The sequence below is a fragment of the Oncorhynchus masou genome, chromosome 12, assembly GCF_036934945.1.
Source record: "Oncorhynchus masou masou isolate Uvic2021 chromosome 12, UVic_Omas_1.1, whole genome shotgun sequence".
NCBI classification, from domain to species: domain Eukaryota; kingdom Metazoa; phylum Chordata; class Actinopteri; order Salmoniformes; family Salmonidae; genus Oncorhynchus; species Oncorhynchus masou.
The window spans coordinates 77,200,997-77,226,984 of record NC_088223.1 but is presented as its reverse complement, the minus strand read 5'-3'; the positions used below and the strand labels follow the sequence as shown (position 1 = coordinate 77,226,984).

Below are 25,988 nucleotides of genomic sequence, written 5' to 3'. Positions count from 1 at the left end.
TAAAAAAAACAAGAAGAATCGACAGAAGAAAGTTTGTTTGTAGTTCTGAACATATTTAGGGTGTTTTTGCCCAATTTTTGTCTCTCACACGACGCTATTCCTCTCTCCTACAGTGTCCATCACAATTACATGTACGTGGACATTTATGCAAATTAGGTGATGGCGTCATTTAACAACTTCTAGCGACTTTTAGGACAGCCAACAGCTACTTTCCTTACTGACTAGTTGGCAACACTGGGAGAGAGGAGAGCGCAAAGTAGCCTACAGTGGGGCAAAAAAGTATTTAGTCAGCCACCAATTGTGCAAGTTCTCCTACTTAAAAAGATGAGAGAGGCCTGTAATTTTCATCATAGGTACACTTCAACTATGACAGACAAAACGAGAAAAAAAATCTTGAAAATCACATTGTAGGATTTTTAATGAATGAATTAGCAAATTATGGTGGAAAATAAGTATTTGGTCACCTACAAACAAGCAAGATTTCTGGCTCTCACAGACCTGTAACTTCTTCTTTAAGAGGCTCCTCTGTCCTCCACTCGTTACCTGTATTAATGGCACCTGTTTGAACTTGTTATCAGTATAAAAGACACCTGTCCACAACCTCCAACAGTCACACTCCAAACTCCACTATGGCCAAGACCAAAGAGCTGTCAAAGGACACCAGAAACAAAATTGTAGACCTGCACCAGGCTGGGAAGACTGAATCTGCAATAGGTAAGCAGCTTGGTTTGAAGAAATCAACTGTGGGAGCAATTATTAGGAAATGGAAGACATACAAGACCACTGATAATCTCCCTCGATCTGGGGCACCACGCAAGATCTCACCCCGTGGGGTCAAAATGATCACAAGAACGGTGAGCAAAAATCCCAGAACCACACGGGGGGGACCTAGTGAATGACCTGCAGAAAGCTGGGACCAAAGTAACAAAGCCTACCATCAGTAACACACTACGCCGCCAGGGACTCAAATCCTGCAGTGCCAGACGTGTCCCCCTGCTTAAGCCAGTACATGTCCAGGCCCATCTGAAGTTTGCTAGAGAGCATTTGGATGATCCAGAAGATTGGGAGAATGTCATATGGTCAGATGAAACCAAAATAGAACTTTTTGGTAAAAACTCAACTCGTCGTGTTTGGAGGACAAAGAATGATGAGTTGCATCCGAAGGACACCATACCTACTGTGAAGCATGGGGGTGGAAACATCATGCTTTGGGCATGTTTTTCTGCAAAGGGACCAGGACGACTGATCCGTGTAAAGGAAAGAATGAATGGGGCCATGTATCGTGAAATTTCGAGTGAAAACCTCCTTCCATCAGCAAGGGCATTGAAGATGAAACGTGGCTGGGTCTTTCAGCATGACAATGATCCCAAACACACCGCCCGGGCAACGAAGGAGTGGCTTCGTAAGAAGCATTTCAAGGTCCTGGAGTGGCCTAAGTCTCCAGATCTCAACCCCATAGAAAATCTTTGGAGGGAGTTGAAAGTCCGTGTTGCCCAACAACAGCTCCAAAACATCACTGCTCTAGAGGAGATCTGCATGGAGGAATGGGCCAAAATACCAGCAACAGTGTGTGAAAACCTTGTGAAGACTTACAGAAAACGTTTGACCTCTGTCATTGCCAACAAAGGGTATATAACAAAGTATTGAGATAAACTTTTGTTATTGACCAAATACTTATTTTCCACGATTATTTGCAAATAAATTCATTAAAAATCCTACAATGTGATTTTCTGGATTTTTTCCCCTCATTTTGTCTGTCATAGTTGAAGTGTACCTATGATGAAAATTACAGGCCTCTCATCTTTTTAAGTGGGAGAACTTGCACAATTGGTGGCTGACTAAATACTTTTTTTGCCCCACTGTATATACAGGGCTGGGGAGGGAAGGACTACATGTATTCTGAAACATTTAAGGGATTACAAAAATAAAAATGGTAACTGTAATCCATTACCAGCAAAAATCTTGTAATCAGATTACAGATACTTTTGAAAAACTGGATGATTACTTTTAAATTCAGAAAGGATGGTTGCGAGAAAAAAAAAACTGATTTGACACTGTTCTCAATGACATTCAAATCAGCATTGAAAAAAGGCGCAAATTTAGGTTTGTTCCACCTGAGCGAGTCTGACCACAAATCAGGGACCACTATGATGATACACCACGTGTTTGATGGAGAGCAGGAATATACTTTTTTAGGCTACAGTCCAAGCTATGTCTTCCAATTGTGCTATTGCTGTCAGCATCCAAAGATTATCCAATTTGAATAAACGCTTGGTAAAAATGACAGTAGTCCTGTAGTCTACGCCGATACGGATATCACTTATAATTGATTTATTTCTACATTGATGTGAATCCCACTGCTACTCTCTCATTTTGCTATTTGCTCTTTACGGATTGTGGATGGCTGTTCACAAATCTAAATGTGTATTTCAGACCAATAATGGTTGAATTCAAGAAGTTTAAGCTGCCTATCAATCATTGTTTTTGAAACCAGTGGACAGGCAGTGAAAAATGGCGCTCTTGCAACAGCTGCATAGTGCGGATCCAAGCCTATGGAATAAAATTGGGGCTAATATTGCTCAATCTAATTCATGCTGATAAATTTTTTTTATCCATAGGCCTAATGGATACATGCTCAAACTTGCACACTTTTTATAGAATTAAAAAGGGGCAATCTGTAGTTGATACATCCATTGGACTTATCTCCATTGATTCTTGAAGAATATAACTTAAATGCCTCATGAGCTTAGTTCAACTGTCAGTCACATAACATGAGAACCCAAAATATAAGCATGTTTTTCTTCAATGTTTATAAACATTGTACATGTAAACAAACACTGTATAGCCTCATAACATGGTTCAAACAATAATGTTAACATCATGGATGGTCAGTCCTTGCATCCATAACTCTTGTCTATTAATCGGAGAGTAGTTACATCCCACAGCTTTTTACCAAAAAAGAGGCGGGGCAACCGTTTTGTTTCATCTGTAAATGTGCCCTTTAAACAACTGCATATTGTCAAGTTATCAAAGTGTCACCAACAAAAAAGGTCAATAATAGGCCTATAGCAAATGCAGCATATGGCATTCATTTTTCACACGTAAATAGCACTTTTCAGTAGTGCTCAAAGCATGCCATTCCATGCGCGCATTATTTATTTTTCAACTCGAATCAATGAGCCCAATCAGTCCTCCAAAATCATAAACAACAGTGTAGGGCTGGCTAATAAATCCTTAGTTTTGGGGTCATGCTCAGGTAAAACAATTTGGCTAATCTATACTTCCATCTTTCCAAGTCCTATTCTTGAAGATCAAGGGGTATAATGTTTATTGGAATGACTAGAATTCTGAGCATCAGACCAAACATTACTCACTCTCCCCACAGTTAGAGCTTGAGGTAGTCACCTCATACAAGTACATAGGAGTATGGCTAGATGGTACAGTGTCCTTCTCTCAGCACATATCAAAGCTGATTCAGGTGACCATCCTACCCATGCTAGATTACGGAGACAAAATTAATAGATTGGCAGGTATGCTCTCGAGCAGCTAGATGTTCTCTACCATTTTTGGCCATCAGATTTGCCACCAATGCTCCTTATAGGACACATCACTGCACGCTATACTCCTCTGTAAACTGGCCATCTCTGTATACCCGTCGCAAGACCCACTCCCCCCTATCTGAGATATCAACTGCAGCCCTCATCCTCCACAAAGGTCCCCAAAGCACACACATCCCTGGGTGGCTCTTCTTTTCAGTTCGCTGCAGCTAGCGACTGGAATGAGCTGCAACAAACACTCAAACTGGACAGTTCTCAATCTCTTCATTCAAAGACTCAATCATTGACACTCTTACTGACAGTTGTGGCTGCTTTGCATGATGCATTGTTGTCTCTACCTTTTTGCTGTTGTCTGTGCACAATAATGTTTGTACCATGTTTTGTGCTGCTGTCATGTTGTGTTGCTACAATGCTGTGTTGTTGTCTTAGGTCTCTCTTGTTTTGATGTGTTTTATAAAAAATATTTAAAAAATGTATCCCATCCCCGCAGGAGGTCTTTTGCCTTTTGGTAGGCTGTCATTGTAAATAAGAATTTGTTATTAACTGACTTGCCTAGTTAAATAAAAGTTTAAATAAATAAAAACCAACCCATGAAGTAAAATTTTACATCCATAAACACTACTGTTCAAAAGTTTGGGGTCACTTAGTTTCTAGCTATTTTGAGCCTGTAATCAAACCCACAAATGCTGATGCTCCAGATACTCAACTAGTCTCAAGGCCAGTTTTATTGCTTCGTTAAATCAGGACAACAGTTTTCAGCTCTGCTAACATAATTGCAAAAGGGTTTTCTAATGATCAATTAGCTTTATAGCATACAGTTTTGTCTTCTTCTAATAACCCTTAAGGGGAAAGTAATCTAAAAGTAATGGAATGTAATCCGATTACGTTAATGAGTTTGGGCAATCCAAAAGTTACATTACTGATTACAATTTCGGACAGGTAACTAACGGATTACATTTAGAAAGAAACATACCCAACCCTCCCTATACATTTTGATCGACGACAACACTAACTAGAGCTGGGTCGATAAACAGAAAATTACGGACAGTGACTTCGCCATCCTCTTACCAAAGTAATTTTGTGGCATTGCGTGACATTTTAATTTACCCAGCACAATGTGCACCAGTGTAATGATCATGCTATTTAAACAGCTTCTTGATATGCCACACCTGTTAGGTGGATGGATTATCTTGGCAAATGAGAAATGCTCACCAACAGGGATGTAAACATATTTGTGCACAGAATTTGACAAATAAGCTTTTTGTGCATATGGAACATTTATGGGACATTTTATTTCAGCTCATGAAACTAACACTTTACATATTGCGTTTTTATTTTTGTTTTGTGTATTTTAATGTCTTACTTTGGACTGGATAAAGTCAGTCGAGCCCTCCTGTTTAGCTACCTTGCTTTGAAGTATAGCCATTTTATACCTTATTCATTGAATGAGAGAATCATTTTATTAGACTTTTTTGTTGTATGCTAATGTTACTGCATAATACCTCCAGGAGAGCTACTGGGTGTGCAGACTTTTGTTCCAGCCCTACGCCAACACACCAGATTCTACAACTCAACAGAACCTTGTTAAGCGGACTCCGGTGTGGTGGCCTAGCTCTCCAAATAGAGTTGACCACATTTTTATACAGGAACACTGCTGTATATTTTACTAAGGCATTTTTCCGACAGTGGTACTGATATGGTATGGATTATCATTACACTAAGCTGGTATTTGTATCGAAGCCAAAATTCTGAACACTTGAGTTTGATCTAGCTAATTATCAGCCCATTGGGGTAGCCTAAACAAATAAAGATGGGCAACCCCATGCTTCAGCCATCTATAGCCTAGCCACTATGCTACTAAATCCATTAGGCTACAGGATTATGCTCATTGCTAAAATAGCACACCAGCCTGATAATATGAGCCATCTAGGCTATAGCCCTAAAAATGCAACTTTTTGCCAACACCTTTAATTCAAGATTTAAATCTGATTAACTTCAGAGTTCTCTTTATTTAGCACATTATTGAATACTTGGGGAGACATACCTGTCAAACTTGGCACACAGAGCGCGCAATACTGCTTATTTGAACATAGGAAAACTCAGGGGGAATACCTTTAATGCAGAAAGTAACAGACTCCAACCACTTCTGTCCTTCAAAAGAAACCCTTACTAATGGACCCCCGTGCCACCCTCCACTCTGAGGGGCTCAGGGACTGAAGCTGTCCACCAGGTGTTTAGAGTTCCATGGACCTGCGTTGTTGGACAGGAACTGCTGGTTGACCACGGTCTTGGCATTCTGGTAGGAGTGAGCCTCCACCTGCAACAACAAGGTTATACAAATCATTCACCACAGACTACATATATCAATGGCTCACATTCATACCTTCAAAAGAAAAAGTCAAATAATCCAGCATTACATGATAAATGACACATCCCTGCCAATTATAAATATGTTCATTCAAACTGAGAGTAGTTTATACAATTCAGGTTACATTTTCAATGATTAGCAATTAACACACACACATACTTTGGCACTGTGGTACGTGGGGAGAACCTGTAGGCAGCGGTATCCTCCCAGAGTTGCAATTTTGCGGAAGTTACTGTAGAGGGCCCTCTTGCACAGCCTGCTGGAGAAGCCAGAGCCACTCACAAACGGGGAACTGAGGGACAGAGAGAAGACTAAAAACATTACCATCCCTGAGGTACCAAAGAAAACTCTCACCACAATGCAGATGTCTAAAGTACTAATCTATATCTAGTAAGTAGTAGAATGTAAGATTGCACCCTACTGTGTCCTTTGCCCTGATATAACCAACATCCCAGGCCCCAGGACCTGCTCTGCTCTGACATACCCGTCCACAGTGAAGCCATTGGTGCTGTCTAGGACCTCGATGCTGGCGTCCCCGAGGCACCAGTTGATGCTGAGATCTGTGCAGTGGGCAGGGCTGAGTGGAGGCCCCACCCCCTCACTGCTGAGGAAGAAAATCCGCTTCCTGCTGAATGGCGGGGCCAGCAGCTCCTCCCAGCCCCCCTCGCCCAGGCGCTTGTTGATTGTCTCCGACACCTTCTCCGAGTACTGGCTGGAGTCACCTGAATAATAGAGACCAGTATATCTATGTTTTTCATTTCTGTGGGTCTTTCTTTTTTCAATTGTAAAGCCATTGGCTTTTTTCAGTTGCAAAATGTTTACCCAGCACCACACTGGTGATGTACAGTGGTTGGACGAAGTGGCTAAGCAGCGCGCCCTGAATCCCAGTGACAGTCCAGCGGCACAGCTTGTCGCTGTCGGACATGCAGCAGACGCGGGCGCCCCACACACTGGGGTGGAGGAAGGCCACAGGAATCAGGGAGCCCTTGGCGTGGCACTGCAGCTTCAGAGAGGAGTAGCTGCTGCTCAGAGACTTCCTGTAGGGAGACAGATAAGAGTATGTACAGGACATAGTTAAAAGAGATGGGGGTGGGGGGAATCGATACATTAGAGTATCAAGAGAGAATTGATATATTGTCAAATAATATTACTCCAAGTAACGATCATCTTAGGTCTTCCTATAAATAATGGGGCCGACGTGTGACATTTGGATTAAAAATTGTAAATGGTTTGAAACAAAAAAATATTTTCATGCAGTTCCACATGTATACTTAGAGAAGTAAAAGTGAATATATGCAAATTGACCCATGACTCCACCTATCCAACAATATAGGCCTAGGACTATACAGAGCCTTCAGAAAGTATTCACACCCCTTGACTTTTTCCACATTTTGTTGTGTTACCGCTTGAATTTAAAATGGATTAAATGTACATTGTGTGTCACTGGCCTACAAACAATATCCCTAATGTCATAGAGGAAATATGTCTTTAGAATGGTTTACAAAGTAATTAAAAATGAAAAGCTGAAATATCTTCAGTCAATAAGTATTCAACCCCTTTGTTATGGCAAGCCTAAATAAGTTCAAGAGTAAACATTTGCTTAACAAGTAACATAAGTTGCATGGACTCACTGTGTGCAATAAGTGTTTAACATGATTTTTGAATGACTACCTCATCTCTGTACCCCACACATACAATTATTTGTGCGGTTCCTCCGTCAAGCAGGGAATTTCAAACACAAATGCTTCCCAATCCCGCGCAAAGATCACCTATTGGTAGATGGGTAAAAATAAAAAGCAGACATTGACACCAGGCCAAATATACACTGGAGTTGCTTACCAACATTGAATGTTTTTGAGTGGCCTAGTTAAAGTTTTGAATTAAATCAGATTGAAAAATCAATGGCAAGTCTTGAAAATGGCTGTCTAGCAATGATTAACAACCAAATTGACAGAGCTTGAACAACTTTTTAAATAATAATGTGTGAATATTGTACAATCCAGGTGTACAAAGCTCTAAGAGACTTACCCAGAAAGACTCACAGCTGTAATCGCTGCCAAAGGTGATTGTAACATGTATTGAATCATGGGTGGGAATACTTATATAAATTATACATTTCACTTCAATACATTTGCAAAAATGTCTAAAAACATGTTTTCACTTTGTCATTATGGAGTATTGTCTGTAGATGGGTGAGAAAAAAACAATTTAATACATTGAGTTCAGGCTGTAACAACATGGGGAATATGTCAATGGGTATGAATACTTTCTGAAGCAAGGACTTCCAGGGACTTTTTCAAGAACTTCATTTTAATTATCAAGGACCTCAATATATTCAATTGTGTCATGTATATAATTGTACATATAGGGCCTAATATAGAACCCCCCCCGCCCCCAAAGTGTAAAAAAAAAAAAGTAGGCCATTACCACTTTTTTTGCCAAGACATTGATATTCAATTTATTATTACATTCTAAAATATGAGAAAAATGTGGACATTGCCTTACTAAATATATTTTTCTCTAGCCTATGTGGCAAACGCAGGCACAAGTAATAAAGCCAAGCATACCGGTAGCATTAATCTCACCATCGTTGTTTTTATACTAGGAAGGTGACCAAAACCCAGGTACATTTTTTATTAGAAGGATTTGTATTGGAAAGCCAAGTTGACGCCAACATTAGAAGTTGTCGTCCTCAAAATAACCGCACCACCCTTCAATTGAAGTGAAGGAGCCACATCTCTCACAAAATCTGATTGAAAATTATGGGAGCAGGAGAACTTATAAATAGGCTACAATAACAACAAGGACGTTTCACGCACCAAGTTGAGGAAATGTCTGATTTTCAGAGTCAGCCTATTCCAGTACTTGATTTTCTGAGCTCCAAATTCAAGTAGGCTACCTTAAGGCCCTTGTATTGTTTAAAATTGCAGGTTTAACGTGGAAGACATGTATTTGTCATGTTATTTCATTACCAGATCATATTGTCAATAAGCCCACTAGGCCATGTAATTTGTTGTCATTATATCCTGAAAAATGTATAGGAATAGCATTGGGTGTTGCGCAATAGCCTATCCTACAAAATGAAGCACTGCAGACGGTCCAATGCTTTCCTGTTAAATCTAATGAGATCCTGCTGTAAATCAGGTAGACTACAGATTATCAACATCAATTCACTAGGGATATAGATCAACGTGGATCCAATCACAACTGTCTTCACCGGAGTAACGCATGATATACCAAAATATTCTGGACATTACTTGTGAATACCTTTTTTCCAGCACTTAGCGCATGCGATGCAACAACAGCCTATCACAACAGCTGTTTGTCACTTGACTGTCATTAAGAAAATTCCTTCCTGGAGCAGATGACGTGTGAAAATATCAAGGCGTAACTAACCAGCTGGAATCAAGTGCCTGCACATCCAACAAGTATTATGCATAATTATTTAAGAACCACGTTAATGACAGTATCAATTTAAGTATCATGGTACGGTAACTTTTTCGGTTAGAAGCATTCGTTTTTGTATTTGTGTGCCCATGAAAACTTTTTTCACCCCGTAACATAGGTAGACGCAAAATGTTAGGTCAGTGGGAAGGAAACCCTGTTCCTGGACAGCCACAGGATTTTGTTCCAACTCGGTACCACACCTGACGACTGAGATAATTGATCAGTTCAGTGATTGCCTAAGTTCAACATACCTGGTCTTTCAAGTCTGTTAAACCAAAAACATCAGGGCCAGGGTTGCCTACCCCTATGTTAGGTAGTTACACTGAATTTCTGAGATCTCCATACAAAAGAAACTGACAGCTAGATCCAGGATTCTTACAAGGTTCAAGTTCAATGTCTAATTTAGCTGATTAATGCCTAATATGATATAAGGACAACTTACACTGCCATAAACACAAGGACAGAAAAGTTGTTTTATGTCACAATGTTTAACAAATCTTTCAAGACACCAACCATGATAACAGGTTAAACTTGTGAATTTTATTGAATATAGTTATGATCCCCTTTATATCTTAATGTAATGACATGAAAAAAAATGGCAGATTATTATAAATTACTTATCAGCAGCTGTAACAAGTTGTACTGTGTAGAAAATGGTCACTGGTACACTAGCTTATAAAAAGACCCACATATACAGTTCCCAAAAATGTATACACACGCACTTTGACGTGAACAACACACTTACATGAGGATGCACTGAGCGGCGCCTTTCGGGGTCTGGTTGGTGTAGAGGTGCAGGTAAATCTGGGGTTTGAGCTGGAGCAGGTGGCTGTCGGAAGTGCTCTGGTAGATGGAGCGTTCCTTGTGCTTGGGGTCGTGGCTGAAGAACAGCAGCAGCTGCTTGAACAAATACCTGTACATAAAGGAATATTAACATTATTTCCTGATATCCAGTAATAATGGCAACGCTGAACTCAAAAAGAGAAGACAATGGATTATCAGAGGGATCCTATTAGGTTTGTGTTCATTAGGGCACAACAGAAAATGTAAAAGAAAAATTAGCGTTTCAAATTGGACTAGTCAAGGTAATCCCTCCCTGTTTCAGGTTGTTTATTCCATTTGGTGCCTAATGAACACGACCAGGATGTAGTCTACCTTTGGAGAGCCCGTCTGGCGATGACGATGGCATGACAGTCATGCACCACGGTGCCACTGAAGCAAAGCCAGCCGCTATAGCTTGACTGGCCTGTGCCCAATGCCACCACCTCATAGCGCTCACAGGACTGCCCCCCGGTGTCAATCACCTCTGAGGATACACCAACAATACACCCCATAAACACACACTGTTGATGTAAGATTAGGCTGAAGTGTTTCACACTGAGTATATGTTTATCCAATGTGAAAAATGCAGTGGGTCATATTTTGGGGTTCATTCTTATTTTGGGTCTGGAATGAAACCTATAGTGAGCAGTATGGGAGAACTCACCTCTCTCTAGGACAAAGGCAGCCAGGTGGCTTTTGCAGCTATGGAACTCTGGACACTCCCTCAGGAGGCGCTCAAACCTCTCGCTGCACACTGCTGCCATTCGATGTTTATGCCAGTCTGTGTAACCCACTGGAAACACAGCTAGAGGAGATGTTCATTAAGATCTTTCTAAAGTGTGCTTAAAGGAATACTTCTGGATTTTGGCAACGAGGCTCTTCATCTAGCTACTTAACTAGAGTCAGATGAACTCGTGGATAACATTTTTATGTCTCTGTGTCCAGTATGAAGGAAGTTAGAGATTTCGCGAGCCAATGCTAACTGCCGTTAGCGCAATCGCTGGAAGTCTATGAGTATCTGATAGCATACAGATACCCACAGACTTCCAGTGTTAGCGCAACTACTCTAACATCCTTCATACTGGACACAGATACATAAAAATGGTATCCACAATTTCATCTGATTATGGGGAAGTAGATAAAGGGCCCCATTGCCAAAATCTTGAAGTATCTCTTTAACTATGTGTGCCTTTACAGAGAAAGTAACCTGTTCCCTCAATTTTATTTATCCAGGAAGTCCCATTGAGGTCCGAAAACCTATTTTACAAGGGACACTTGGCCCCTCACCCACCTCCAATCCGCTTGCCTCTCTTGGGGCTGCTCTCCAGGTTGTCCAACTGGTCCAGGACCCCTTGTTTGAGGAAGCTGATGTCCCCCTCGGACCGGGGCGGTGTGCCTGGGAGGGAGTACCCCTCACAGTCATCGCTAAAATCCTCCAGGTCAGCTGGCATCAACCTGTGGCCCTGCAGAGGGAGCCTGGGGGAAGATGACCTCTGGACAGGCATGCAGTCTTCTGTCAGCAACGGCCCCAGCAGGTTTGGGGTCCTGGAACCACCACCATCAATACATAGGGTTTTGTCGAAGCCCAGAGGGTCATCGACATCACAGTCGAAATCTCGCCCCATGGCCCCACCACTGCTGCTGATCCGGTGGTGCAAACCCATACCGGGCTCGCCCTCTGAGGGAAAACGCTTCAGCAGAGAGGCCGCCATTCTCGGCAGCCGCTTGTTCACAACGTTATGGTCCACCATTGTATGAGACCTGCTGTAGACTGAAAGGTAAAGCCAAAAATACTTAACACATCAACCAAGTTAGGACAGGATTGATCTGACTACAGCCCTATATATGACCAATGCACGATGAATGTGAGCTAGGTCGGAACTGTTATTAATCGTCCTTGGACATTACAGGAACCATAGCAAAAAAACGAACTAGCAACATTAACTGAGTTAAGTTAGTGAAGCAAGATAGGTCGAAATGTTCTCTACTGAATTTGCAAGCCAAACGATTCACCTGACCTTATCCAACAGGTTAGTGAATTTGCAAGCTAAACCATTTTCCTGTCCTTATCCAGCAGGATAAACTCACGTTCGTGATATGCACAAGAGTTCTGCAATGACACGTTGTAACAAGCCTTGTTTGGCTTCCTAATGCATAGCAACCGTGAATATTTCAATTAATTAGTGACATAGCGTTACTTTCACATTAAAGGTTCTAGCTGTGAACATAAAACTTAAATTGTTACCGTTACCCTGAAATGTCAATTGAAGGTTGACGTTCCCTCGATGGATTTGGACACGAGCAGAAGCTTCTGACGTGTTTGAGATAAAACAATAGTGTTGCTGTTTAGCTAACGTTACACACATCTACATTCTTGATGGTGAGTCGTCGTTGAAAGGGAATGTCATGTTCTACTTCATATTCATCATCTCCACCACATCAACATATATGAAAATTGCGCGTTTCTATGTTCAATACATTAACTTTTTTTCTAGTTTTGTTTGTTTGTCTAGAAATGTAGGCTCCTGCATGCGGTGGAACTAGGTTATTGCTAAAATGGCATACATCTTGTCAAGTAGAATTGTTTTGCATTTTAGCAAACCTTAACTATTTTCCTAACATTAACCCAATTCTCCTCACCTATTACGTTAATTCTCCTAACCTGCTACGAGTTGTGAATTCTGACATAAGATGTATCCCATGCCAATCATTTAGGCTGGCCTGTATGGAGTGGCATCTCTGGCATGTATTTGAATTTGCAGGCAAGTGGTGTACAAAATCTAAATGCATGCCGATGCAAATACATTGATTGGTTAATTTATTGATTATGGTTATATTTGTATTTATTATGGATACCCATTCAGCAGCTACTCTTCCTGGGGTCCAGCAAAATTAAGGCACGTCACAATACATTCACAGATTTCACAACACACTTGTGCCTTCAGACCCCTACTCCATCATGAGCACATATCTACAGTACTTAAATCCATGTGTATGTATCTGTGTGTACAGCGTGCATGTTATTGTGTGTGTATGCATGTGTCTGTGCCTATGTTTGTGTTGCTTCATAGTCCCTGCTGTTTCATAAGGTGTATTTTTATGTTTTTTCAAATCTAATTTTACTGCTTGCATCAGTTACTTGATGTGGAATAGAGTTCCATGTAGTCATGGCTCTATGTAGTACTGTGCGCCTCCCATAGTCTGCTCTGGACTTGGGAACTGTGAAGACCTCTTGTGGCATGTCTTGTGGGGTATGCATGGGTGTCCGAGCTGTGCGCCAGCAGTTCAAACAGACAGCTCGGTGCATTCAACATGTCAATACCTCTCATAAAAACAAGTGGTGATGAAGTCAATCTCTCCTCCACTTTGAGCGAGGAGAGATTGAAATGCATATTATTAATATTAGCTCTCTGTGTACATCCAAGGGCCAGCCGTGCTACCCTGTTCTGAGCCAATGGCAACTTTCCTAAGTCCTTTTTTGTGGCACCTGACCACACGACTGAACGGTAGCCCAGGTGCGACAAAACTAGGGCCAGTAGTACCTGCCTTGTTGATAGTGCTGTTAAGAAGGTAGAGCAGCATTTTATTATAGATATACTTCTCCCCATCTTAGCTACTGTTGTATCAATGTGTTTTGATCATGACAGTTTAAAATCCAGGGTTACTCCAAGCAGTTTAGTCATCTCAACTTGCTCAATTTTCACATTATTTATTACAGGATTTGGTTGAGGTTTAGGGTCAATGATTTGTCCCAAATACAATGCTTTTAGTTTTATAAATATTTATGACTAATTTATTCCTTGCCACCCACTCACTCTAAAGATAACTGCAACTTTTTGGTAAGTGTTGCAGTCATTTCAGTCGCTGTAGTAGCTGACATGTATAGAGTTGAGTCATACACGTATATAGAAACTCTGGCTTTACTCAACCAGTGTGGCATGTCATTAGTAAAGATTGAAAAAAGTAATGGGCCTGGACAGCTGCACTGGGAAATTCCTGATTCTACCTGGATTATGTTGGAAAGGCTTCCTTTAAAGAACACCTTCTGTGTTCTGTTAGACCGGTAACTCTTTATTCACAATATAGCAGGGGGTGTAAAGCCATAACACACAAGTTTTTCCAGCAGCAGACAATGATTGATAATGACAAAAGCTGCACTAAATTCTAACAAAACAGACCCCACAATCTTTTTATCATCAATTTCTCTAAGCCAATCATCAGTCATTTGTGTAAGTGCTTTGCTTGTTGAGTGTCCATGCTGAAATTCTGTTGTCAATTTGTTTACTTGAAATAGCACTGTATCTGGTCAAACACTATTTTTTTCCCACCAGAAGTTTACTAAGGGTTGGTAACAGGCTGATTGGTCGGCTATTTGAGCCAGTAAAGTAGGCTTTACTATTCTTGGGTAGCGGACTGACTTTTGCTTCCCTCCAAGCCTGAGGGCACACACATTCTAGTAGGCTTAAATTGAAAATATGGCAAGTAGGAGTGACAATATTTTCCATCCAAGTTGTTAGACCTCGGGGGCTTGTCATTGTTGATAGACACTAATCATTTTCTCACCTCTTCCACACTCACTTTATGGAATGCAAAATTACAATGCTTGTCTTTCATAATTTGGTCAGATAAACATGGATGTGTAGTGTCAGCATTTGTTGCTGGAATGGCATGGCTCAGTTTGCTAATCTTGCCAATGAAAGAATCATTAAAGTAGTTTGCAATATCAGTTGGTTCTGTGATGATTCAATGAGTTTGCCTTTTTTCCCAAAATTTCATTTAAAGTGCTCAAGCATTTTACTATCATTTTTTGTAATTTATCTTTGTTTCATAGTGTATTTTCTTATTTTTATTCAGTTTAGTCACATGATTTCTCAATTTGCAGTATGTTTGCCGATCGGTTGTGCAGCAAGACTTATTTGCCATTCCTTTTGCCTCATCCCTCTCAACCATACATTTTTTTTAAATTCTTCATAAATCCATGGGGATTTAAGTTTTTAAAGTCATTTTCTTAATGGGTGCATGCTTATTAGTAACTGGAATAAGCAATTTCATAAATGTGTCAAATGCAGTGTCTGTTTGCTCCTCTTTACACACCACGGACCAACAAATATTCTTTACATCAACAACATAGGAATCACTACAAAACATATTGTATAACCTCTTATACACTATATTAGGCCAAGCCTTTAGAACTTTGGTTTTCCTAGATATGGCTACTATATTGTGATCACAACATCCGATGGATTTGGATACTGCTTTCAAACAAATCTCTGCAGCATTAGTAAAGATATGATAAATACATGTTGATGATTTAATTCCTGTACTGTTTGTAACTACCCTGGTAGGTTGATTGATAACCGGAACCAGGTTGTAGGCACTAGTTACAGTTTGAAGCTTTATCTTGAGTGGGCAGCCTGATGAAGGCCGGTCGATTATTTAAATCACCCAGAAAGTTAACCTCTTATTCTACGTTGTGAATGTGTTAAAGTTCGACCGAATATGATTTTTCAACGGCGATACCGATTTATTGGAAGACCAAAAAAGCCGATACCGATTTATTTGGACGATTAAAAAATAAAATTTATTTGTAATAATGACAATTACAACAATACTGAATGAACACTTATTTTAACTTAATATAATACTTCAATAAAATCTATTTAGCTTAAAATAAATAATGAAACATGTTCAATTTGGTTTAAATAATGCAAAAACAAAGTGTTGGAGAAGAAAGTAAAAGTGCAATATGTGCCATGTAAGAAAGCTAACGTTTAAGTTCCTTGCTCAGAACATGAGAACATATGAAAGCTGACGGTTCCTTTTAACATGAGTCTTCAATGTTCCCAGGTAAGAAGTTTTAGGTTGTAGGAATTATAGGACTATTTCTCTCTATACCATTTGTATTTCATTAACCTTTGACAATTGGATGTTGTTATAGACACTTTAGTATTACCAGTGTAACAGTATAGTTTCCTTCCCTCTCCTCACTCCTCCCTGGGCTCGAACCAGGAACACATTGACAACAGCCACCCTCGAAGCAGCGTAACCCATGCAGAGCAAGGGGAACAACCATTTGTTGAAGGAAATTATAGTTGAAATGATTAATTATGTATACATTTTTATTAGAACCATTAAGTTGTAATACTATTATGTTATGGTATGAAATGTATGGGTTTTTGGTTAAGCTAGGACTGAAATTCTAGGTAAAACGAATGATTTGTCTGTACCTTGCGGGTTTAATGGAGAAGGAGGCTATATCTTTTCAGAAAGATAAGAATGTTCTTTGATGTTCCATTAGTGGAGGAGAGTGTCTTTTAGACAGATTGGAATGTTTGCTTTATGAGGGGAGTAGGAGACAATCTCCAGATCTGAAGACACTGCGCTATTGTGTGGATCGGAGAGAGTGTGAGAACTGATGACGTCATTTTTATCTTCTCTTTAAAATGTAATGTACTTTGTATTTTGGGTCAGTACTCATCAATAATAAATGCTGAACTTGTTTTTAAGACTGGTCTCTTGCTATTTCATGCAATATGATAAATTTACAACTTATTATGAAATAGTGTGAATTTGGTTTTGGCTACAAAACATATAGGAATTTAGAATTCCTCTAGCACCACTCCCAAGTCTCAGAGTGAGTGACGTTTGAAATGCTATTAGCGCGCACCCCAATAACTAGCTAGCCATTTCACATCGGTTACACAAGCCTAATATCGGGAGTTGATAGGCTTGAAGTCATAAACAGCGCAATGCTTGACACACAACGAAGAGCTGCTGGCAAAACGCAAAAGTGCTGTTTGAATGAATGCTTACGAGCCTGCTGGTGCCTACCACCACTCAGTCAGACTGCTCTATCAAATAATAGACTTAGTTATAACATAATAACACACAGAAATATGAGCCTTGGGTCATTAATATGGTAAAATCCGGAAACTATCATCTCGAAAACAAGACGTTTATTCTTTCAGTGAAATAGGAACCGTTCTGTATTTTATCTAAGGGGTGGCATCCATTCGTCTAAATATTAGTGTTACATTGCACAACCTTCAATGTTATGTCATAATTACGTAAAATTCTGTCAAATTACGTGGCCCAAACTGTTGCATATACACTGATTCTGCGTGCAATGAATACAAGAGAAGTGACACAATTTCACCTGGTTAATATTGCCTGCTAACCTGGATTTCTTTTAGCTAAATATGCAAGTTTAAAAATATATACTTCTGTGTATTGATTTTAAGAAAGGCATTGATGTTCATGGTTAGGTACACATTGGAGCAGTCTCCTCGTGGAGTGCAATGGAGGCAGGTGGTTAGAGCATTGGACTAGTTAACTGTAAGGTTGCAAGATTGAATCCCCCGAGCTGACAAGGTGAAAATCTGTCGTTCTGCCCCTGAACGAGGCAGTTAACCCATCGTTCCTAGGCCGTCATTGAAAATAAGAATGTGTTCTTAACTGACTTGCCTAGTTAAATAAAGATTAAATAAAGGTGTAAAAAAAAATACCGATTTCCGATTTGTTATGAAAACTTGAAATCGGCCCCAATTAATCGGCCATTCCGATTAATCGGTCGACCTCCAGAATGTGTCATAAGATTTGTATTTAAGCAGTAGATCCATTGTTTGTTTATAGGTTGCATGTGATTTTGTGGCCCATGCCATACACTGCCTGTCAAGGCAGGGGTGAAGATGACATAACATTGTCTGCACACTAGAGGGCAGCAAAGTAGCGGCCTGAGCTGCAGTGTCGGCTCTTCTGCAAGAGTGTAGGTTTTCATTTCAGCAATCACCCCATCAAAATATTAAGAAACTATATAAACAATTTGAAAATGGTGCTGAATGTTGCAGCCTCTACACAAGCATTTTAACACACATTGGCCCCAATTAAAAACAACCTACAAAAACAGGTTCACTGTTATATCCAACTCTAGCTCACAGTTTGCCTTTGTGGTGAACAACCAGGCCTCATGCTAAATTCCTGGAAATCGTTTTTGTAATTTGTTCCTTCCTTTTTACATCTCCGATCAGAGTAGTGAGACAGAGATTCATGACTTGTTCTCCTAATCTGGATTGAGAAAATATTTTCAATACTTATTTACTTTGAACATGTTATGGGTTCCAAATTGAGGCTTTCTTCCTGCCAAGAAATGATACTAAATGTTAAATTCCTTCCAATTTCCCTTAAAAAATGCACTACTCTGGTTTTGCTGATAGCATTATGGGGCCCGGCCTCATTCAATGAAGGGATTAAATGATGTCCCTATTCAGCCAAGTCAAACATGCAGCAGGAGGTAATGTCTGCACTGGCATAACAAATGTACAACCTTTATAGTCACAGGAAAAATCAAAAAACATTGGTGAGGGCCATTGCAACCTGAACCTAAGATATGTTACATTAACTTTACCATTCCAAGACAACGTTGTGTGTGTGTGTGCTCGTAGATTTCCAGTTGACCTCTCAAAAGAAGGTCGCCACTGGGCTATAGAGTTAACTGACATCTGGTGAAAAGTGTTGTGGATTTAGAGAGGCCAAAAGAAAAGTAAAATTGACCGATCGATTTCTCCTCCTCCGCATGTACCCTCCCCCGTTTCTTTTAGCCCCTGTTGACCTCTGCCCTTTTCTTTCTTCTCATTTCACCCCCACCTGTTCCTGTTCCCTCGTCCCTCCTGCCCCGCCTTTCATCTCCCATCTGCCAGAGTAGCTCCAGGAGGAGAGTGAGGGATATGGGGAGTGAGGAACAGGAGGAGAGAGAGAGAGGGATATGAGGAGCGAGGGACAGGAGGAGAGGGAAGGATATGAAGAGCGAAGGATATGAGGAGAGAGGGAGAGATATGAGGAGAGAGGGACAGGAGGATAGAGGTAGGGATAGGGGGAGCGAGGGAGGGATATGGGGAGCGAGGGACAGGAGGAGGGAGGGATATGGGGAGAGCGAGGGACAGGAGGAGAGGGAGTGATATGGGGAGAGAGAGGAATATGGGGAGTGAGGGATAGGAGGAGAGAGGGAGGGAAATGGGGAGAGAGGGATATGAGGAGCGAGGGAAAGCAGGATAGAGGGAGGGATATGGGGAGCCGAGGGACAGGAGGAGAGGTAGAAGTGAAGACTGGCAGATCTCGCTATAGTCTTATCCTGTATTAAATTATCATCATGCTACCACATGAAACAAAGAGGATTGTGAGTCACAAAATTGATTTCTGTTCCTCAAGCTGATAAACCATTTAATGTTATGTATTTCACCGCATTTGTTTATGATAACAATTATATACAGGAAGTGATTTGTCTGTGGAAGTTTAGACTTTTTGGAAACGGATAGTTTAGGATAAAAATATTTAAAGACAGGGAGGGATCTCAATGTATTTAGCCATTGTTTTCTTGGACATGGCAGATGCAAAATGAAAAGACTAGAGACCTGCACATCCATGCCTCAAACACACAAATTACCCTTATTGATACATGCCTTACAATATCTGACAATGGAGATATTCTTATTGGGATTGTGGTTGGGGTGTTCGTCTTTGGGCCAAGCAATAAGAGTTTGTGGCCCGCAAGGGACCTTGTATTACAGTATCATAAGACATGTCCTTACACACACATGAAAAATAGCTATAACATCACATAGACACACACATACTTACCCTACATACACTTAACCCACATGCTTGCACATGAGCAGCATATCAATGAGCACAACCTACCACACCCAGCCACATGCTCCAGCACAACCCCTACCCCTCCTTTTGTCCCGTCCCACAGTCAGACTGCAGTCTGGGGGTAGGGAGGTAGGAGTAGTGGCCAGAACAGCCTGGCTTTTCCCCTGAGGGTCTGGGGAACTTGGCCCGATTCTCTCCCGCTCTCCCTTTAGGGAAAGGGTCTCTGGGCAGCTGTATTGTGAACCAGGCAGATGCTTGTCCTTTTGATGGGAGGGCAGGAGTAACTCTGAATCCTCTTCCTAGGTTCCCATGCCCCATGGCAGGCTTGTGTCACACCCCTCGAGGGGATACAAATGAAACAGCACCAGAGAGGGAGCGAGACCAGGCACACAGTCCATCTGCTCCTTGACACAAAGACCTCTCAGATATACCTATAGATATGCACAGCATTGGTCTGCATATAAAGACAACAGGTATGCTAACTTACTGGGGAACAGAGTGTGATATTGAAATAAGAATCTTTGACCTACTACTACTGTATATGATGAAAATGTAGCTATAAAACAGGGTATGAGAGAGTGAAATAGAACCATCATTACTGTATGTGAAGACAATAGGACTATGTAATTACCAGAGAAATAATAACCAGGAAACAATATAGAAATGGTTATGGTAATGTATTAAAAGCTGGAGTTAAAGACACAACTGGAAGCCTAACTTGTATTCCTTGAACTACAAAACACTAGGAACACCTTCCTTTGTTTGCCCTCAGAACAGCTTCAATTCATTGGGGCATGGACTCTGCAAGGTGTTAAAAGCATTCCACAGAGATGCTGGCCCATGTTGACTATAATGCTTCCCCCAGTTATGTCAAGTTGGCTGGTAGTGGATCTCTACTACTATCACTACGAATAGCTTGTTCCATCTCATCCCACAGATGTTCAGTTGGGTTGAAATCTGGTGACTGGGCAGGCCACTGCAGTAAGTTGAATTTACTGTCATGTAAGTGTATCCATTCCTGGACAATCCTATCCTTGTGGCATTGGGCATTATCCTGCTGAAGAAATCAATTTGCAGATGGATATACTACTGCCATGAAGGGATGCACCTGATTGGCAATGTTCAGTATCAATGATGTTCAGATATCTATAGCATAGATCAAAGTAGGCTAGTCTTATCTGGTTAATTAATAACTAGCACTAGTTTTGGGGCTTTTTTAGGAGGTAGTTGCTATGTTTTAAGGCATTGACAGCTAATCTTTATTAAATAACCATAACATTTTACATATACTTACTGTACAAAACATTAGCAACACCTGCTTTTTCCATGTCATAGACTGACCAGGTTAATCCAGGTGAAAGCTATTATCCCTTATTGATGTCATTGTTAAATACACTACAGTTTGTGTAAATCAAATCTAATTTTATTTGTCACATGCGACGAATACAACAGGTGTAGACCTTACAGTGAAATGCTTACTTACAAGCCCTTAACCAAAAATGCAGTTTTGAGAAAATGCCTAAAAAATAAAACAAATAAATAAAAGTAACAAATAATTCAAGAGCAGTAGCAAAATAACAATAGCGAGGCTATATACAGGGGGTACCGGTATAGAGTCAATGTGCGAGGGCACCGGTTAGTCGAGGTAATATGTACATTAAGGTAAAGGTATTAAAGTGACTATACATAGATAAGAGAGTATCAGCAGTGTAAAAGAGGGGGGGGGGCAATACAAATAGTCTGGGTAGCCATTTCATTAGATGTTCAGGAGTCTTATGGCTTGGGGGTAGAAGCCACTTGGACCAAGACTTGGCGCTCCGGGTACTGCTTGCTGTGCGGTAGCAGAGAGAACAGTCTATGACTAGGGTGGCTGGAGTCTTTTTGACAATTTAGGGCCTTCCTCTGACACCGCCTAGTATAGAGATCCTGGATGGCAGGAGGCTTGGCCCCAGTGATGTACTGGGCCGTACGCAACTACCCTCTGTAGTGCCTTGCGGTCGGAGGCCGAGTAGGTGCCATACCAGGCAGTGATGCAACCCATCAGGATGCTCTCGATGGTGCAGCTGTACAACCTTTTGAGGATTTGAGGACCCATGCCAAATCTTTTCAGTCTAGGTTAGGAATAGGTTTTGTCGTGCCCTCTTCACGACTATCTTGGTGTGCTTGGACCATGATAGTTTGTTGGTTATGTGGATGCCAAGAATGGGGGTGTGCTCGGTCCTCCTTTTCCTGTAATTCACAATTATCTCCTTTGTCTTAATCACTTTGAGGGAGAGGTTGTTGTTCTTGCACCACACGGTCAGGTCTGTGACCTCCTTCAAATAGGCTGTCTCGTTGATGTCGGGGATCAGGCCTACCACTGTTGTGTCATCGGCAAACTTAATGATGGTGTTGGAGTTGTGCCTGGTCGTGCAGTCAGGAGTGAACCGGGAGTACAGGAGAGGATTGAGCACGCACCCCTGAGGGACCCCCGTGTTGAGGATCAGCGTGGAGGATGTGTTGTTACCTACCCTTACCACCTGGGGGGTGGCCCGTCAGCAAGTCCAGGATCCAGTTGCAGAGGGAGGCATTTAGTCCCAGGGTCCTTCACTTAGTGATGAGCTTTGAGGGCACTATGGTGTTGAGCTTGAGCTGTACTCAATGAATAGCATTCTCACATAGGTGGACCTTTTTTCCAGGTGTGAAAGGGCAGTGTGGGGTGCAATAGAGATTGCATCATCTGTGGATCTGTTGGGGCGGTATGCAAATTGGAGTGGGTCTACGGTTTCTGGGACAATGGTGTTGATGTGAGCCATGAGCAGCCTTTCAAAGCCTTTCATGGCTACAGACGTGAGTGTTATGGGTCGGTAGTCATTTAGGCAGGATACCTTAGTCTTCTTGGGCACAGGGACTATGGTGGTCTGCTTGAAACATGTTGGTATTACACTCCGATAGGGAAAGGTTGAAAATTGTTAGTGAAGACACTTGCCAGTTGATCAGCGCATGCTCTGAGTATACGTCCTGGTAATCGGTCTGGCCCTGCGACCTTGTGAATGTTGACATGTTTAATGCTGAAGGTAAAAATCTGTTGTTCTGCCCCTGAACAAGGCAGTTAACTCACTGTTCCTAGGCCATCATTGAAAATAAGATTTTGTTCTTAACTGACTTGCCTAGTTAAATAAAGGTAAAATAAAAAAAATATTGGCTGCGGAGAGAGTGATCGCACAGTTGTCCGGAACAGCTGATGCTCTCATGCATATTTCAGTGTTACTTGCCTCGAAGCGAGCATAGAAGTAATTTAGTTCGTCTGGTAGGCTTGTGTCACTGGGCAGCTCTTGGCTGTGCTTCCCTTAGTTGTCTGTAATAGTTTGCAAGCCCTGGGTGCTGGTGTATTACAATTCGATCTTAGTCCTGTATTGATGCTTTGCCTCTTTGATGGTTCATCGGAGGGCATAGCGGGGTTTCTTATAAGCTTCCGAGTTAGAATCCTGCTCCTTGAAAGTGGCAGCTCTACCCTTTAGCGGATGTTGCCTGGCTTCTGGTTGGGGTATGTACAGTTGAAGTTGGAAGTTTACATACACTTAGGTTGGAGTCATTAAAACTAGTTTTTCAACCACTCCAAACATTTCTTGTTCACAAACTATAGTTTTGGCAAGTTGGTTAGGACATCTACTTTGTGCATGACACAAGTAATTTTTCCAACAATTGTTTACAGACATATTTTGTCACTTATAATTCACTGTATCACAATTCCAGTGGGTCAGAAGTTTACATACACTAAGTTGACTGTGCCTTTAAACAGCTTGGAAAATTCCAGAAAATTATGTCATGGCTTGAGAAGCTTCTGATATGCTAATTGACATCATTTGAGTCAATTGGAGGTGTACCTGTGGATGTATTTCAAGGCCTTCCTTCAAACTCAGTGCCTCTTTTGCTTGACATCATGGGAAAGTCAAAACAAATCAGCCAAGAATTGTAGACCTCCACAAGTCTGGTTCATCATTGGGAGCAATTTCCAAACACCTGAAGGTACCATGTTCATCTGTACAAACAATAGTACGCAAGTATAAACACCATGGGACCACGCAGCCGTCATACCGCTCAGGAAGGAGACGCATTCTGTCTCCTAGAGATGAACGTATTTTGGTGTGAAAAGTGCAAATCAATCCCATAACAACAGCAAAGGACATTGTGAAGACGCTAGAGGAAACGGGTACAAAAGTGTCTATATCCACAGTAAAACAAGTCCTATATAGACATAACCTGATAGGCTGCTCAGCAAGGATGAAGCCACTGCTCCAAAACCGCCATAAAAAAGCCAGACTACGGTTTGCAACTGCACATGGGGACAAAGATCGTAATTTTCTGAGAAATATTCTCTGGTCTGATGAAACAAAAGTAAAACTGTTTGGCCATAATGGCCATCGTTATGTTTGGAGGGAAAGGGGGAGGCTTGCAAGCCGAAGAACACCATCCCAACCATGAAGCACAGGGGTGGCAGGATCATGTTGTGGGGGTGCTTTGCTGCAGGAGGGACTGGTGTCAGGTGTGGTCTGCACAACCTAGAGGGTGGTCTGCACAACGCATCACCGGGGGCGAACTACCTGCCATCCAGGACATCTACAACACTCGATGTCACAGGAAGGCAAAAAAAGATCATCAAGGACAATAACCACCCAAGCCACTATCTGTTTACCCCGCTTCCATCCAAAAGGCGAGGTCAGTACAGGTGCATCAAAGCTGGGACAGAGAGATTGAAAAACAGCTTCTATCCCAAGGTCATCAGATTGCATGAACAGCCATCACTAGCACAGAGAGGCGGCTGCCTATCTACAGACTTGATATCATTGGCCACTTTTAAAAAATGGAACACTCGTCACTTTAATAATGCCACTTCAAGAATGTGTACATATCTCACATTACGTATCTCATGTATATACTTTATCCTACACTATCTATTGCATCTGAGCCGCTCTGTCACTGCTCATCCATATATTTTATATATTCTTATCCCATTCCTTTACTAGATTGTGTGTATTAAGTTTTGTTGTGGAGTTGTTAGATATTACCCATTAGATACTGCTGCACCGTCAGATCGAGAAGCATAAGCTTTTCGCTACACTCACAATAACATCTGCTAACCATGTCTATGTGATTAATACATTTTGATTTGATTGATTTGAAAGGAGGATACCTAGTCAGTTGTACAACTGAACACCTTCAACTGAAATGTCTTCCGCATTTAACCCAGGGTCATCCTAATGTTTTGTACACTCAGTGTATACCATTTAGCAGACACTTTTATGCAAAGCGACTTAGTCATGCGTGCATACAATTTACGGCCCGGGAATCGAACCAACTATCCTGGCGGTAGAGCATGGCACTTGCAACAAATGAGCGACTAAGGACCTTTTTAAGCTTTTAATATTTATTTCTGATGAACATTTCTTTATATTTCTATGCCGTTGAGGACTCCTTTCAGTATGCTACATCTGTTGACTGATCTGTGCCCAACTTCACGGATTGACGTGAATTAGTGTTGTAGCATAGAAGTGTGCCAGGGATAATGTGTGGTTCATTGACGCCACGCGCCCCTCGCTCGTTAGAATATTAATGTACGAGCGAATAGCAGTGGCCCTTCCCCCTCTAAATCACACACACACACTTTAGAGTGAAGCAATTTTTATGACTCTGCTTGAAAGGGTTTGTTCTCAATAAACTGGTTACTTCAACATCTCTGCGCAATTTCTAAGAACAAATGAGTCTATTCTCTGTATAAAACGCACTCGGCTACACATATTATTGATAGGAGATTATATAGTAGGCTAATAGTTAAATTGACTATATAGTGCAACATCCCATAGTAACTGTTTCAATATTAAGGTTATTGAAGTGCATGGTCTAAAGTAACGTATAGCTAAACTAGCCCACTGGGCACAGACGTCAGTTTTTGTTTTATTTGGTTGAGTTGTCAAACAACGTGAAATCAACCACAAATGTCACCCTGTCATTGGATTTAGGTTAAAAGTTGCATGACAAAAATACGAAATTCCCTTACTTTGAAGACTTTTTAATAAATCAGTTTTCCACGTTGATTGAACGGCATCACATTTAATTGTTTCGTTGAAATTACATTGATTCAACCTGTTTTTGCCCAGTGGCGGGCT

At 41.2% G+C, this 25,988-nt stretch overlaps 1 protein-coding gene across 1 annotated transcript; it reads right to left on the bottom strand.

Moving 5' to 3' along the window:
* Positions 1–5,595: 5,595 nt before the first annotated feature.
* adad2 (adenosine deaminase domain containing 2) lies at positions 5,596–12,303 on the bottom strand. Its single transcript, XM_064979255.1, has 9 exons — positions 12,283–12,303; positions 11,486–11,965; positions 10,859–10,987; positions 10,528–10,678; positions 10,118–10,285; positions 6,748–6,962; positions 6,410–6,647; positions 6,085–6,217; positions 5,596–5,874 (listed from the first exon to the last, which is right to left on the bottom strand). Exons 2-9 carry the CDS (start codon positions 11,943–11,945, stop codon positions 5,764–5,766), a joined length of 1,605 nt encoding a protein of 534 aa, XP_064835327.1. The 5' UTR covers positions 11,946–11,965; positions 12,283–12,303; the 3' UTR covers positions 5,596–5,763.
* Positions 12,304–25,988: the final 13,685 nt, after the last annotated feature.